Raw genomic sequence first — 15690 nt, forward strand, 5'->3', positions numbered from 1 at the left:
GTATAACTGCTTACAATGTGGATATATCACATAGTCTTTTAATTGATAGCACTATGATGGCAGTGAAATAATTTTGGAAATGAAAAGGGGCTAAAATTGTTAGAAAAAAGTTTGAAGATACATGTCAATTTAAATGAAAATTGTCATATAACACTGAAATCTCAATATTTACATAAAAATGTACTAAAACTAATAAAAGGACTATCTTCTGAGGACAAAAATAAGTTAAATCCTTGGGAATATCTGAGATTGGTTTCCTGAAGAACATCAAAGTCCCACAAATAAACAAAAAAAGGTGTCCTACATCCTACAAAAACAACAGCTACAATATTCAACTCAAGCTGCAATCACTGTCAAAATTAATAGGTTCTATTAATAATAAAACTCCAGGTGGGAAGTGTAATAAAGCTAAGATGATGAGAAATCCTAGGTTCAACTCTTACTCTGCTATTTATTACCTATGTAACCTTTTATCCAGATACTACACTTTTGAAAATAAGACTATCTTACCATGAAGTATACTTCTAAATTGAAATGTCTATTTGATAACATTTTAACATGTAACCTTTGGGATAACATCCAATTATTATTGAGTTAAAAATCAGCTGAATTTATAAAAAACTGAAGGGATATCACCAAACTGATTGTTGCATTGTGCTCCACTTGGTATCATATCTGAAAGTCAAGAGAAGGGTACAGTGGAATGAGAGCCAGATCCAGAAACAGGAGGTCCTGGGTTGAAATCTGGTCTCAGATACTTTTAGCGATATATCATTTATACATCATCTTTAGGTTTTTTTTAATTCAATTTTTAAAAAAATTCCCAATTCCAAATTGTCTCTCTTCTCCTTTCCCCTCCTCCCCTAGTCATTGAGAGGGGGAGAAAAACAAATCCTATTACAAATATCACACACACACACACACACACACACACACACACACATTCATGCAAAACAAATTCCCAAATTACCTATGTACAAAAAAAGAGAAAGAAAGAAAAAAGAAAATATTCAATTTGTATTCTGAGTTGATCAGTTCTCTATCTAGAGGTGGGTAGCATATTTTACTGTTACTTTTTTGGAATTGTGGTTAGTCATTGTTTTGATCAAAACTACAAGGTCTTTTACAGTTTATTACCTTTAAAATATTGTTGCTATTCGGGGGCAGCTAGGTGGTTCGGTGGATTGAGAGCCAGACCTAGAAAAGCAAGATCCTTAATTCAAATCTGGCCTCAGACACTTCCTAGCTGTGTGACCCTGGGCAAGTCATTTAACCTTCATTGCCTAGTCCTTACCAGTCTCTTCTACCTTGGAACCAATACACAATATTGATTCTAAGATTAAAGGTAAGAGTTTAAAAAAAAAAGAAAAAGTCAAAGAAGATTCCAACAAGTACTTGTGTTAAGTAGTAAACTGCAGGCTAAGATGGCTGCCTATATTAGAAACAGGCTGCCCAATTTTCCCATATTTACTCCAGAAAATACTGAAATTCACAGCAAACCAAATAATGATCAAAAAATACAATTAGCAGGGCAGCTGGGTGGCTCAGTGGATTGAGAGCCAAGTCTAGAGATAGGAAGTCCAGGGTTCAAAATCTGGCCCCAGATACTTCCTAGCTGTATGACCTTGGGCAAGTCACTTAACTATCATAGCCTAGCCCTTACCACTCTTTTGCCTTGGAACCAATACACGGTATTGATTCTAAGATGAAAGTTAAGAGTTAAAAAAAAAAATACAATTAAGAACTTTACATATAGAAAATGCGACAACTGCACACAAAAAAAATCACCCAGAAGCCCATGAGTGATAGGAAAGGGGGCTTCACAAGCAAAGCAAAGTGCTAGAACATCCAGAGACAGGATGTATGTTGACTAGAGGAGGTCTGTATCCAGAGACGGCAAACCATAGAGGGCTCTCCTGAGAAAGCCCCAGGATGGTCAAAAAGCTCTGGAGTACAGCAGCAAACAGTAAACCGTGGGTTGTTCCAGTACTAGGTTTAGGGCTCTGAGGTCCCTAATACTCTCTTCTCCTGAGAGGGCCTAAAGATACAGTACTCTGAACCTCACAGATACAGGGGCAATATAACCCGGAAGTAGAGGTCAGTACAAGAAGCCAGGTATGCATAGTAATAATAAACAGGAGGACCACTCCACCCAAAAGTGCAACAATGGGCAGACCCCAGTCCTGACACAAAACCCTAATTTAGGACTTAAGGTGGACAAATCAACAGTGAACAAATCAAAGAAAACATTAACTAATCAATATAAATTTTTTTTTTGCAAACCCAACCAATTCTATAAACACTGTAAACAGGTTTAGAGAAAAAAAAAGTTATTTTCTAGGAGTACTCCCTAGAATTAGTACTACTTGAACTATTCTACAAATACCTACCTAGAAGAAATGAATTTGTAAAAATGAAATGAAAAGTTACAGAGAAAAAGAATTGGAAGGAGATTAACTAACTTGAAAGAGAAAGTAGCAGCAACCCTTACTCACAAATTAAACACACTAGGGAGCAGCTGGGTGGCTCAGTGGATTGAGAGCTAGGCCTAGAGATGGGAGGTCCTAGGTTCAAATCTGTCCTCAAGACATTTCCTAGCTGTGTGACCCTGAGCAAGTCACTTAAACCCCATTGCCTAGCCCTTACCACTCTGCTGCCTTAGAACCAATACAAAGTATTCATTCTAAGATGGAAGGTAAGAGTTTCAAGAAAAAAAGAATTAAGCACTCTAAAAACAAGAACAAACAGAAAATAATGACTTCATAAGATAGCAAAGACTATTAGAACAAAATCTAAAGATTGAAACAAGGGAAGAAAAGGTAAAACATCTGATATAAAAAACTGACCTGAGGAGGCAGCTGGGTAGCTCAGTGGAGTGAGAGTCAGGCCTAAAGACAGGAGGTCCTAGGTTCAAACCCAGCCTCTCGGCCACTTCCCAGCTGTGTGACCCTGGGCAGGTCACTTGACCCCCATTGCCCACCCTTACCACTCTTCCACCTATGAGACAATACACCGAAAGTACAAGGGTTTAAAAAAAAAAAAACTGACCCGGAAAATAGATTACAGATCATTGGATTCTCTGAAAAACATGATAAAAAGCTTAGACATTACATTTTAAAGAATCACAAATGAAAATTACCAAAATCTATTGGATTCTGAGTACAAGATATAGAAAGAATCCATCAAATACTTCCTGAAGAGTGCCTTCCTAGGCCTGGTTCTCAATCCATTGAGCTACCCAGCTGCCCTCTCAAACATTTCTAATAAAAGATCAGAATGAGTAGGAACTTTCAATTCAAACACGTAAGTCCAGGGAAATCTAGAAAGTTAAGTTTATTTGAGGAATTAGAAACTATTGAACAAGGATGACATGTTAACATTCTAATGGGGGCAGAAGAAACAAATGTCCCTTTGTTATATCCCACCCTTAATGTCTTTAAAAGGTATTGAGAGGGCTAAATAAGAAAAACATAAGCCCTGGAAGGAGTATCTTGAGGGTTTTGAAGAGGAGAAAGAGAAGAGGATAAGAGAAGGAAGACACTTGTAGAGAAAGGAGTAAGCAAGGGGGTATAACTTGCTAATTCTCATAACTGAGTACATGAGAACATATAAACAAGAAGAAAGTAGAGGGAATGGGCAGATCAACCTCATTTATATGAAATGGACAACAGAGAATGTGGAAATAACAAAACTCAACAGGTAAATAAATGAGGGGATTGGGGTCAATAAAAAGAAAGGGAATACAGGGAAGGAATAGTCACAAGCAAAACAACCTCTTCAACAACTGGGAAACAGTTGAACAAATGTGGTATGTGAATGTAATAAAATATTAATATACCATGAAAAAAGAAATATTTCAGAAATGGGTAGTATGAACTGCTGCAAAGTGAAACAAGCAGAACCAGGTGAATAATATGCACAAAAACAAAAAACATGAAGAAAATTTCTGAAAGACTTAAGAACTCTGATCAAAGCAATGACCAACCATGTGTCCACAAAGCTGGAATTATGCTGCCCACACCCTCACGGAGATGTAATACATACAAGGTAGAGAGGCAGACATTTTTGGATACGGCCACTTCGTGGCTTCATTTTGCTTAACTGTGTTTATATGTGACAATGGGCTCTGTTCCTCTGACTTTTGGCAAATTGAAGGAAAAGGGGTAAGGGTAGCAATAGTGATGTCAAGAAAAATTGAAAAGAGACCAGGTTTAAATGTAAGAAAGAATATAGAAGGAATAACAAACAAGAACAGCTTTTTAAAGTAATGTGTTGAATTAGATACTTTTTTTAAAAAGCAAGGTAAGATAAGAAGTGAAGAGGTTGAATAGGAAAAAAATCTTTGTAATATCCAAAGTGTATAAATAATTTAAAAACACGTATGACCAAAAGCTATTCTATTCTCTAACACATAAGCAGACAAAAGATATCAACAAATCTCAAAAAAGAAATATTGCCGATTAAAAACTTAAAAAAATATTCTAGACTGCTGAGACATGAAAAATGTTAAAATCTTGAGGATTCCCTTACATACTGTAAATCTGCAATGAGGGGTAAAAATGGGAATAGTCAATATCAAGTAGGATATTGTGGGAGGGTAGATACATCAGGTTATGTACTGTTGCTGGAATTGTAAATCAAAACCACCACTCAGGAAAGCAATCTGCAATCATGCAAATTAAAGTAACCAAAATGTCCATATCCTCTGATCCAGAGATTCCACTACCAGGCTTATACACCAAGGAGGCCTGTGAAATATTTCTATCAGTATTTTTTGAGATAGCAAAGAGTTGGAAACAAAGTAGATGCCCTCAATTGGGGAAATGGCTAAATAAATTGTGAAGCACGAAAGTAATAGAGTATTTCTTTGCTATAAGAAATGACAAATATGATGACAGAAGCATAGAAAGATTTATATGAACTGATATAAGCAGAATCAAGAAAAGTATATATAATGACTAAAACAATGTATACAAAATGAAACTCAAAATAATCAAAAGTCAATGTTGCAAAATTTCAAAGAATAAGTATAACCCGTGGCTTAAAAGAACTATTAAGAAAACATCCCACCCCACCTCTGAAAAAAGTTTCAGATTTTTTTGATGTACTAATCAATTTTGTTAAGGGGGGAAAGGGGTCCTTTTTTTCTTTAAAAATATTTGTTATGGGGGCAGCTGGGTAGCTCAGTGGACTGAGAGCCAGGCCTAGAAAAGGAGGTCCTAGGTTCTAATCTGGCTTCAGACACTTCCTAGCTGTGTGACCCTGGGCAAGTCACTTGATTGCCTAGCCCTTACCACTCTTTTGCCTTGGAGCCAATACATAATATTGATTCTAATATGTAAGGTAAGGGTTTTATATATATGTTATATAGAAAAGTTCTCTATGAGGGAAAAGTATACAGGGGAAAAGTTTGGAAACATCAATAAAAAGTAATGGTATGGGGGGGGGGGGGGCAGCTGGGTACCTCAGTGGATTGAGAGCCAGGCCTAGAGACAGGAGGTCCTAGGTTCAAATCTGGCCTCAGACACTTCCCAGCTGTGTGACCTTGGGCAAGTCACTTGACCCCCATTGCCTACCCTTACCACTCTTCCATCAAGGAACTAATAAACAGAAGTTAAGGGTCTAAAAAAAAAAAAAAAAGTAATGGTATGGGGACAGCAAAGTGGACACTTCCTAGCTGTATGACCCTGGGCAAGTCAGTTAGCCTAACCCTTACTGCTCTTCTGCCTTTGAATCAATACTTAGTATTAATTCTAAGAGACAGAATATGAGAGTTTAAAAAAAAGTAATGGTAATGACAAAAAAAAAAAAAAACCCAAGTAATGGTATGAAATGGATAGTCACATAATTCTTTTGCCATGTTTTGCCATGTGTGTGGTAATGTTTTTTGGGGGGGTACATTCAGAATTGTAAATTACTAAAAATAAATTTTATCTGGGCATTTAGTGCATGTGCTCTAAAAGACAAGTTAATATTCTGATTATATTTAACTACTATGACATTATTTGAGATTGAGTTTATAATCTTTCTTCTGATGAGCCCTGAAGGAACTTATCATTTACAGCAGAAGTGTAAACTTGCAGCCTTGACCAGTCCCAATAAAATGGAAATGTTTAACAAAATAAAAATACAACACAACAAAGATAATGCTACCATGAGGATCTAGTTCTATTTGAGTTTGACACCAGTGATTTAGTGTCCTAAAGGGGCTTGACAATATATATAACTTTCTTTTCATTCTCTGCTTCCAGCTCCCCTACATTCATTGCACCAATACACATATATATTCTCCTTTCTCAGCCCATGTCCCAAAACTTTCTCAACAAATATCCCCAAAGGTCACCTCTAATGCCATCCCAAATACTAGCATTTGGGTCATTTGTATTTGGGGCAAACGTCCGCTTAATTTCCTGACTAATAAGGAGTCTTAGAGTCAGTAATTGCCTTACTTCCAGGTTTTACTATTAATCTAATAATGCTATGTTTTACAGATCTTTTTATTTAACTAAACCATATAAATGGTTCAGAGAGGATGTCCCAAACACAAGTTCATGGGTAGCTCAAAGTGTTACTATTCTTGAGATCTGGGTTTAAGCTTTCAAATTTGGCTTTTTTTGCCTATTTATAAACAAACACACTCCTGAAACATAGAGCAAACAATTTTCCCTAAATCCTGGAAGAGACTTAACATTCTTTAACATAAACACACACACACATTTTATGATAATGAACCTTTTAAATGGGGACTACATGTTTTAGTTAGCCCAAAAGATCCATGAAGAGCACAAAGATTCCAGTCAGTCCTTCTAAAGGATTTCATAAAAACATAAGGTACAGGGGGCAGCTGGGTAGCTCAGTGGAGTGAGAGTCAGGCCTAGAGACAGGAGGTCCTAGGTTCAAACCCGGCCTCAGCCACTTCCAGCTGTGTGACCCAGGGCAAGTCACTTGAGCCCCATTGCCCACCCTTACCAATCTTCCACCTATGAGACAATACACCGAAGTACAATGGTTTAAAAAAAACAAAAACATAAGGTACAACTCAACTCATCCTCCTGATATAGCTTTAGGCAGGAACCAAAAATTGGAAAGAGAATGGATAATGAGTGGCATGGTGGAAAAGATTATTAGATTTGGAGTTAGAGGGCCTAGAGTAAATTTCTGGCTCAGACATGCTACCTGGGTAAGTGTGAACAAATCAAATCTCCTATCCGGGTCTCAGTTTCTACATCTATAGAATGAGGGAGATGAAAAAAGAAAAAAAAAAAGGATGAGGGAGATGAATAAAGACTTTTCCGGTCCCGAGAATATAAGTGCCTAAATACAAAAGTATGATGCAAATCCAGAATTTTTTTCATGTAAGTTTTCTTTACAGCATAAAACATAACATGTTTGAATACTATTTAATACTGCACATCTAAAATATCACTTAATATAGTAATGTACCTTGCTATAGAAATATAATTACCTAACTTCGAGTGCTTTGATGGCTTCCAGCATCTGAAGAAATTCTGCTGCTTTCCATACATCATTTGCTTCTTCTTCACCTTGTATCATTAGTTTTGCTGTGTATGTGAACTCAATCAAATGACGAAAAGCCATGTTACTTACACCTGTAAGGAAACTTGAATTAACAAGTGCTTATGTCTCAGAAACTGTTGAGCAAAAAGACTCAGTGCTAAAAACTTATAATTTATTACCATTAATTATGACTTCTGAAGATGCTTTCAAAGGAACACAATGCCAAAAGTGCTTTTTAAAGAAGTTTCATAAAGATTACCTAACTCTCCTAATTGAAGGGCAGATAGCTCATAATCAAAACCTAACAGATGAAAGATCATATATCAATGACATTGCATAGCATATGGAAGTTGAACTAGATGACCTCAAGTCCCTTTCAATTCTTCAAATTCTTACTCTAATTTATGTTCCAACTTACGCCATAAAAGCCTTTTTCTTTACTAATATATCACAACCATTTCTGTTTTATGTGTAAATGTACTTTACATGTGGAGTACTAAATACTCTAGAAGACACACATCGAAAAGGATGGTTGATAAAGAATGGATGGGGGGCAGCTGGGTAGCTCAGTGGATTGAGAACCAGGCCTAGAGACAGGAGGTCCTAGGTTCAAATCCGGCCTCAGACACTTCCCAGCTGTGTGACCCTGGGCAAGTCACTTGACCCCCATTGCCTACCCTTACCACTCTTTCACCTATAAGTCAATATGCAGAAGTTAAGGGTTTAAAATAAAATAAAATAAAAAAGAATGAATGGGGAAAGAGGCAGCTAGGTGGCTCAGTGGATTGAAAGCTAGGCCCAGAGATGGGAGGTCCTGGGTTCAAATATGACTTCAGACACTTCCTAGCTGTGTGACCCTAGGCAAGTCACTTAACCTTCACTGCTTCACTCTTACCACTCTTTGGCCTTGGAACCAATACCTAATATTAATTTTAAGACAGAAGGTAAGGTTTAAAAAAAAAAAAAAAAAAAGAACAGATGAGGAAGAAAGTTAAACTTTTCAGATTAACAACAGAATTTCAACTCAAAAGACTAGCCTAGAATGGATTGAACATTCTTTGCAGGTCTATGTACCTCAGATGGCAAATTACAAAAGAAATTGTGTGGTATCTTAACTCTTTTTAATACCCTTGGATGTGATCTGAGGAAAACCCTCATAGGAGTCACTGACTAAACCCAGTTAAAGAAGTGGTTTGAATCTATCAAAAAATTTCTGGGATCCTCAAAAAACAAATAAATAAATAAATAAAAATTTAAGAAATCCTGGAATTTTCTATTATCTACTGATTAAGAAAATGCATGATAGCAAAAATCTACTATGAATTCAATAATGCTTTGAATTTGTAGTTTATCACAATGGCATCCACATGCAATTAAATTAGCAATGCTTATGTACAAGACATTTTGTTCAGTCTACAAAAAACATTTATTAGCCAAATCATGCTGCATATTGTGCATAAGAATTTGAAGACCTTTGCAATAATTTTTCTATTCCCCTTCTTCCCTCCAACTCATCCCCTGGCCCAGGGTCTGAAGCCATAAATTAGGGACCATTGAATTAATAGGGCTAACAATTATATAAACACTATTAAATCCTATAGGACGAGTAAGTTGCAGACAACTTGATTAAGAAATGGATTACCAAAAGCCCTGGTCTGAACTTCTTTCTCTCTCGTTATTGCCTTTCAGTTGTTTTGCTGCTAGTGAGCAGACACTGAGCTAGAAGAACAACTGTCTTTTTGCTACTATTTAGCCACGTTGGGAAAAGGCTCTGCTGTGAAATGTAACAAAATGACTTCTCTCCCTGTAGACTAATAGGAAACCCCCACAGAGCAAGGGAAATTAAAACAAAAAGTGGGCTATATGCCAACAGCCCCAAGTTTAATTTCAAATATGAATGTTACCCTACTTGGGTGGTTTGAATATTTAATGCAACATCAACCCAAATATGTTACAGAGGCAACAGCAAAGGAAAACCAGTAGATTATGCTGTGAAGTGTGATGTTTGCTTCTTAGTCATTGAGTTATGTATGTTTGGAATTGGGGAGATGCCTTTTAAAAGTATGTTACAAATTTCCTATGGACACGTGGGGACTGAGACTACATTTCCCATGATTCCAATGGATTTCTGATTTCCGGTTTTTTGGGCATGGGGACGTCCCCACACACAGGGCAGTTTAAATTCAGAGGAGGGCCTAGAGAAAAGCTCTTGGGTTTCCTGGTTAGCTGGCTGGCGTACCAGAGAAAGAAGATGGGCACCAGCGGTAGTCAAGCACGGTCATAGATATTTCACCAATAAGGCCACAGCTATTAAAATATTAATTTCTCTTATACTATCAGTCTTTATCATTTTTAATCGTAATAGTTAAAACACTAGTTTAACTAGGAATGGCATGTAAGTTTCCAAATTCTATAATCCAATCTAGTTTTTGGAAAGAAAACAATGAATTTCTAGGGGAATCTCCTGGAAGAAAAGAAAACATAGAGAAGCATTTTCATATATTTATCTATTAAAGAGAATTACTATAGACTCATCAACTAGAAAATATGTAATCTTTCTTTAGGTTAATATGCTCAAATGAGTGCTCCTTGAGGCTAGAAGCCAGGATAGTAATTATTTCCACTGGAGGCCAGAGGTCAGAATTAGAAAAAACTAGTTAGGTAGAGTGCAAGGTATATATGCTGACTTGAGGGATTTCCAGCATAGTAATTCTACAAATTATTAAATACCTGTTGTGGAGAGAACATTGTGTTCATCTGGAGAAGAGTCAACATTTAAATAAGATATATTCATTTACCTCACAAAGGTTATTGTCATCTGGGGGATAAGCCACCAATACAAGGTGTCAAAAATAGTATAACAGTCATGACCTCAAGATGAAAGTAGACCATCTGAACTAAAAAAGACCATTTCTCCCTGGACCATACTGATGGTGATGATAGCTAATATTCATATTACTACGTGTCTAGTACTGGGCTAAGCACTTTATAATCACTTTCTCATTTTATCCTCATGATAATCCTGGAATAGGTGCTATTATCATAATTTTACAGATGAGGAACTAACTCAAACAGAAGCTAAGTGACTTGCCCAAGGTCATACAGCTAGTGTCTGAGGTTAGAATTTGAATTCAAATCTTCCTGATTCTAGGTCAGGCACTCTACCCACTGGGTCACCAACTGCCCCACAAACACAGTATAGTCTGAGACTAGCCCTTGCAAAAAAAGGAGAATGGCCCAAAAGGAAGGAACGGAAAAGGAATGAAATAGACACCAAAGAAAATACATTATATTTGTTTTAAACCTAGGACACAAACAGAATTGGATAATATTTCTGACTAATTCATACCATAAGAGTTCCTCAAACTACAATTCAAATAATTTACACACTGGAAGACTGTGTGTTCTACTATACTTAATCCAAAGTGACTCTTTTTTCTTTAAATTTCCTTAGATTTAGAAAGGAGGAATAAAACTGGAGAAAAGCTTTTAGAAAGGCTGAGAATTCAAGGAAGAATCAGTTTTTGAAAGATAATGCAATAGTCTCCATGGATATCAAAATGGGTAAATGACTGAAATGTAAAGAGTGAAATCGTAACTAAATTAGGTGAACATAAATTAGTATGCCTGTCACATCTATGGGAAAAGAAGTAATTTAAGACAAAGCAAGAGACAGAGAACATTGCAAAATGTAAAATGAATGACTAATTATATCAAATTAAAAAGGTTTTGTACAAACAAAATCAATGCATCCAAAATTAGAAGGAAAGCAACAAACTGGGAAAACATTTTTATAACAAAACTCTGAAAAAGGTTTAATTTCCCAAATATATAAGGAACTAAGTCAAATTTACATAAAATCAAGCCATTCCCTAATGACGAATGTTCAAGGGACATGAACAGGCAGTTTTCACATGATGAAATCAAAACTATCAATAAGCACATGAAAAAGTGTTCTAAATCCCTCCTGATTAGAGAAATGCAAATTAAAACAACTCTGAGGTACCACCTCACACCTAGCAGATTGGCAAATATGACAGTAAAGGAAACTGATAAATGCTGGAGGGAATGTGGCAAAATTGAGACACTAATACACTGCTGGTGGAGTTGTGAATTGATCCAACCATTCTAGAGGGCAATTTGGAACCTAGCGCAAAGGGCTTTAAAAGACTGCCTTCCCTCTGACTCAGTCATACCACTTCTGGGTTTGTACCCCAAAAGATAATAAGGAAAAAGACTTGTACAATAATATTAATAGCTGCGCTCTTTATGGTGGCAAAAAAACTGGAAAATAATGGGGTAGACATCGATTGGGGAATGGCTGAACAAATTGTGGTATCTGATGGTGATGGGATACTATTGTGCTGAAAGGAATGAATTGGAGGAATTCCATGTGAACTGAAATGACCTCCAGGAATTGATGCAGAGTGAAAGGAGCAAAACCAGGAGAACATTATATACAGAGACTGATACATTATAGCACAATCAAATGTAATAAACTTTTCTGCCAGCAGCAATGCAGTGACCCAGGACAATCCAGAGGAACTTGTGAGATAGAACGATATCCACATCTAGAGAAAGAACTGTGGAACCAGAAATGCATTAGAAAAATATTTGCTCGATCACGTAGTGCAATAGGGATGTGATTAGGATTTTGATGTTAAAGGATCACACTACTGCAAATATGAATAACATAGAAATGTTTGTAATGATACATGTATAACCCAGTGGAATGTCTTGTAGGCTTTTGGGGGTTTGAGGGCAGGGGAGGGGTGGATTGTGAATCATGTAACCATGGAAAAATATTCTAAATTTAAAAAAAAAATAGTCCCCATGGATGGAAACTACCCAAAGAAGCAGTAGTAGCAATCCAGCTGAAGAATCTTCTGTTTGAAAGCTGTCCTGAGGGACCAGAAACTAGTAATGAAGCTCTGTGGAATTCAGCTATGTGTTTTTCTTAGTCATATTATTATAGATAGGCAAGAGTATCTAAAATATATTAGCTAAATTGACTGTGCAGTTACCAAAGTAAATTCCAGTGCTTGATGCAGGAGTTGACCAATAATAACTTTTTTTGGCAAGAGATGAATTTTGAGTTATTCAACCTGAATTTGAATCCCAGCTCTGACCTTGAGGACAGATAGGTGGTGCAGTGGATAGAATACCAGGGCCTGAAGTCAGAAAGAGCTGAATTCAAATCCAGTCTCAGACATTTCCTAATTGTGTGACCCTGGGCATATCACTTAACCCCTATTCACCTTAGCGCTTCATCTAAGAAAAGTGAACACACTGGAAAAGAAAATGGCAGACCATTTCAATATCTTTGCCAAGAAAAATCCATGGATGCAGTCCATAGAGTTATGTAGAATTGGATACAAGTGACCAACAAGTGACCTTAAGCAGATCATTTAACTTCACTAGGCCTATATTTCATCATCTTTAAGATGATAAGTTTGGATTAGATGACTATGAAGGTCTCTTAACACTAAATTCTACACCCATAATAATTGTAAAAAACAACCTAAAAGGGGGCAGCTGGGTAGCTCAGTGGATTGAGAGCCAGGCCTAGAGACAGGAGGTCCTAGGTTCAAATCCGGCCTCAGACACTTCCCAGCTGTGTGACCCTGGGCAAGTCACTTGACCCCCATTGCCTACCCTTACCAATCTTCCACCTATAAGTCAATACACAGAAGTTAAGGGTTTAAAATTTAAAAAAAAAAAAACAAAAAAACAAAAAAAAACCTAAAACTAGGAAACCAGGCATGGTAGTGTAGCATGCCTATAATCCCAACTACCAAGGAGGCTTTGAGGCTGGTAAATCACTAGAGGACAAGTATTTATTCTAAGCTACAAATGGCTAAGCTGATTGGGTATCTGGAACCAATACAGTGAGCCTTCAGGAGTGAGGTTAGAGGAGGGAGGGAAAACAGCTTGCTTAAGTTGAAGTGAACTAGCCCTGGTCAGAAAGGGAACAAGTCAAAGCTCTATGCCAATCAGTGGTGGGAATGGGCCAATGAGTGAATACTAACCTTTCTAACCTGAGCTAGGGAAGTCAGTCTCAAAAATAACAAAAATAAACTGAGAAAAATCCAACATAATAAAGACACCACCAGCAGTTAGAGTAAACAGAGTACTTGACACTTTTGAATCCTGGTCTCACTCTTCCATCAATTTTACCAAAGCTTATAAATCAGAGCTGCCCAGCTTTTGCTACTCAGTCCACCATGAAAAATTGACAAACTATAAGATTATACTACCCTTCTTTTAGTTCAAGTGAACATCTACAATAGTCTAATTTCCTCCACTGCAAACTCCTTGAGACCATGAGGATTGTAAGCTTGTTTCAAAGTGTGGACTTGTAAATCCTATAGGGTCCCTGAAATACTCTCAAAAGGTCTCCAAAGTCAAAATTATTTTCCCAATAAGAAATTATTTATATAGTTGACCAAAACAAAGCTCTTTGTGGTCCTCAGTAACTTCTAAGAGTATATAAAGGTGGTGGGGGTGGGGGGAGGTGGAGCTGGGTGGTTCAGTGGAATGAGAGCCAGGCCTAGAGACAGTAGTTCCAGGGTTCAAATCTGGCCTCAAACACTTTCTAGCTGTATGACCCTGGGCAAATCACTTAATCCCCATTGCCTAGCATTTATGGCTCTTCTACCTTGAAGGGGAAGGTTTAAAAAAAAAAAGAATACAGGGATCCTGAGACCAAAATTTGAGAACTGCTAAACTAGACTAATGTGGAAGTGCATACTTGTCTAATCATAGATATTTAATCTTTAACCTTTTTTTCCCTTTGCCTCCAAAACTTGGGAGTGAGTTAATGTTTCTAGATAATCCATTCTTATAGACAGAAAAACATTGAGAATAAAAGAAAATTCCAAATCAAAATAGCTAACCACCTGTTTTCAGTCTAAAGTATGGTTGAAAATAACTTTAACACTCCCCCAAAGCCGTTTCTAGAAGCTATATTTACTATTTTCTTCTTTCTCAAGTTCTGTGCATTTTACACTGCTGTCTAGTCTCTCCTCCTAGATACTCCCTTCTTCCTAGATTTTTTCTACCTCCTACCTGGTCTGACCACTCCTTAGTTTTCTTTTCCAGATCATTCCACCACTTAACTATGGATATGCCCCAAAGGTCTGGCCTAGACTCTCTTCCCTATGATCTCTCAATGACCTCAACTCCCATGGGTTAGATTATCCTCTCTATAAAGAAGACTCACAAATATTGAGCATAAAACTCTACTAATGTGCCAGCCTTTCATCACTGATTACTTTTTGGACCATTCAAAATGGATGTCTGTTAGGATCATTATGTTCAAAACCAAACTTATTTCCCCTCCCAAACCCAATCATCTTCACAACGATTTTATTTCTGGAGGATCACCTTCAATTCCTCACTCTTCCTCATCCTACATATAGGTATGCTAGTCTTGCTAGTTTTCTCTGCATTTCTTGCATCTCTCCCCTTCTGTCCACTCTTATGGCCATCAGTCTAGTTCAGGCTCTTATCAATTCTTATCTGGATTATCCCAACAGCCCTTTAATTGATCCCCCCACTTCAAATCTTTTCCTTTTACAGTCCACACTTTATAAAACTGCCAAAATGATTTCCTTAAAGTATTCCTGAAAATTTCACTTTCTGTTCATTAAACTCTTATTAGTTCCCCATGTCTCTAGGATTAAATACTGTTTGGCATATAAAGCCTTTCAAAACCTGCCTCCAACCTACCTTTCCAGGTTATTATATATTACAGTCCAAAGTGGTCTTGCTATTCTTGACATGCAACAGTTCATCTCCTGTGGTTTTTTTTTTTTTGCACTCCCTCCTTGGACCTAGGCCTCTTAGAACTGCTATTTCATTCTACACTGAGCTCAGGTGCCAGTTCCCTTATAAGACCTTTACTGATCCCCCTCAAATTATCTTCTATTAACTTTGTAAATATTTGTGACATGTGTATGTCATATACATGATGTAACATATATGACATATACACGTGTGTGTATGTCATTTTCTTTGATAGAATCTTAGCTTTCTGGGAATAGTGGCTGTTAACTTTTTTCTCTTTGTATCCTCAACACCAAGCACAATTTAGGGTATACAGTAAGTGCTTGTTAATTGATAGATGCAGAAGCAAAGACATGCAGATAGAACTATTTTTTTTTTTTTTAA

General features: G+C 37.0%; 1 protein-coding gene across 2 annotated transcripts in view; it reads right to left on the minus strand.

Annotated features, from left to right (window-relative positions):
• The window catches only part of ZNF131 (zinc finger protein 131), a 38827-nt gene that overhangs the window by 20636 nt on the left and 2501 nt on the right, over positions 1 to 15690 (minus strand). For both annotated transcript variants that reach the window (XM_044664084.1, XM_044664074.1), the window contains exon 4: positions 7466 to 7610. In XM_044664084.1, coding sequence (XP_044520019.1) covers positions 7466 to 7610 — 145 coding nt within the window. The remainder of the gene's footprint in view (positions 1 to 7465; positions 7611 to 15690) is intronic.

This window comes from Gracilinanus agilis, chromosome 1 (genome assembly GCF_016433145.1).
Source record: "Gracilinanus agilis isolate LMUSP501 chromosome 1, AgileGrace, whole genome shotgun sequence".
Classification (NCBI taxonomy): Eukaryota; Metazoa; Chordata; class Mammalia; order Didelphimorphia; family Didelphidae; genus Gracilinanus; species Gracilinanus agilis.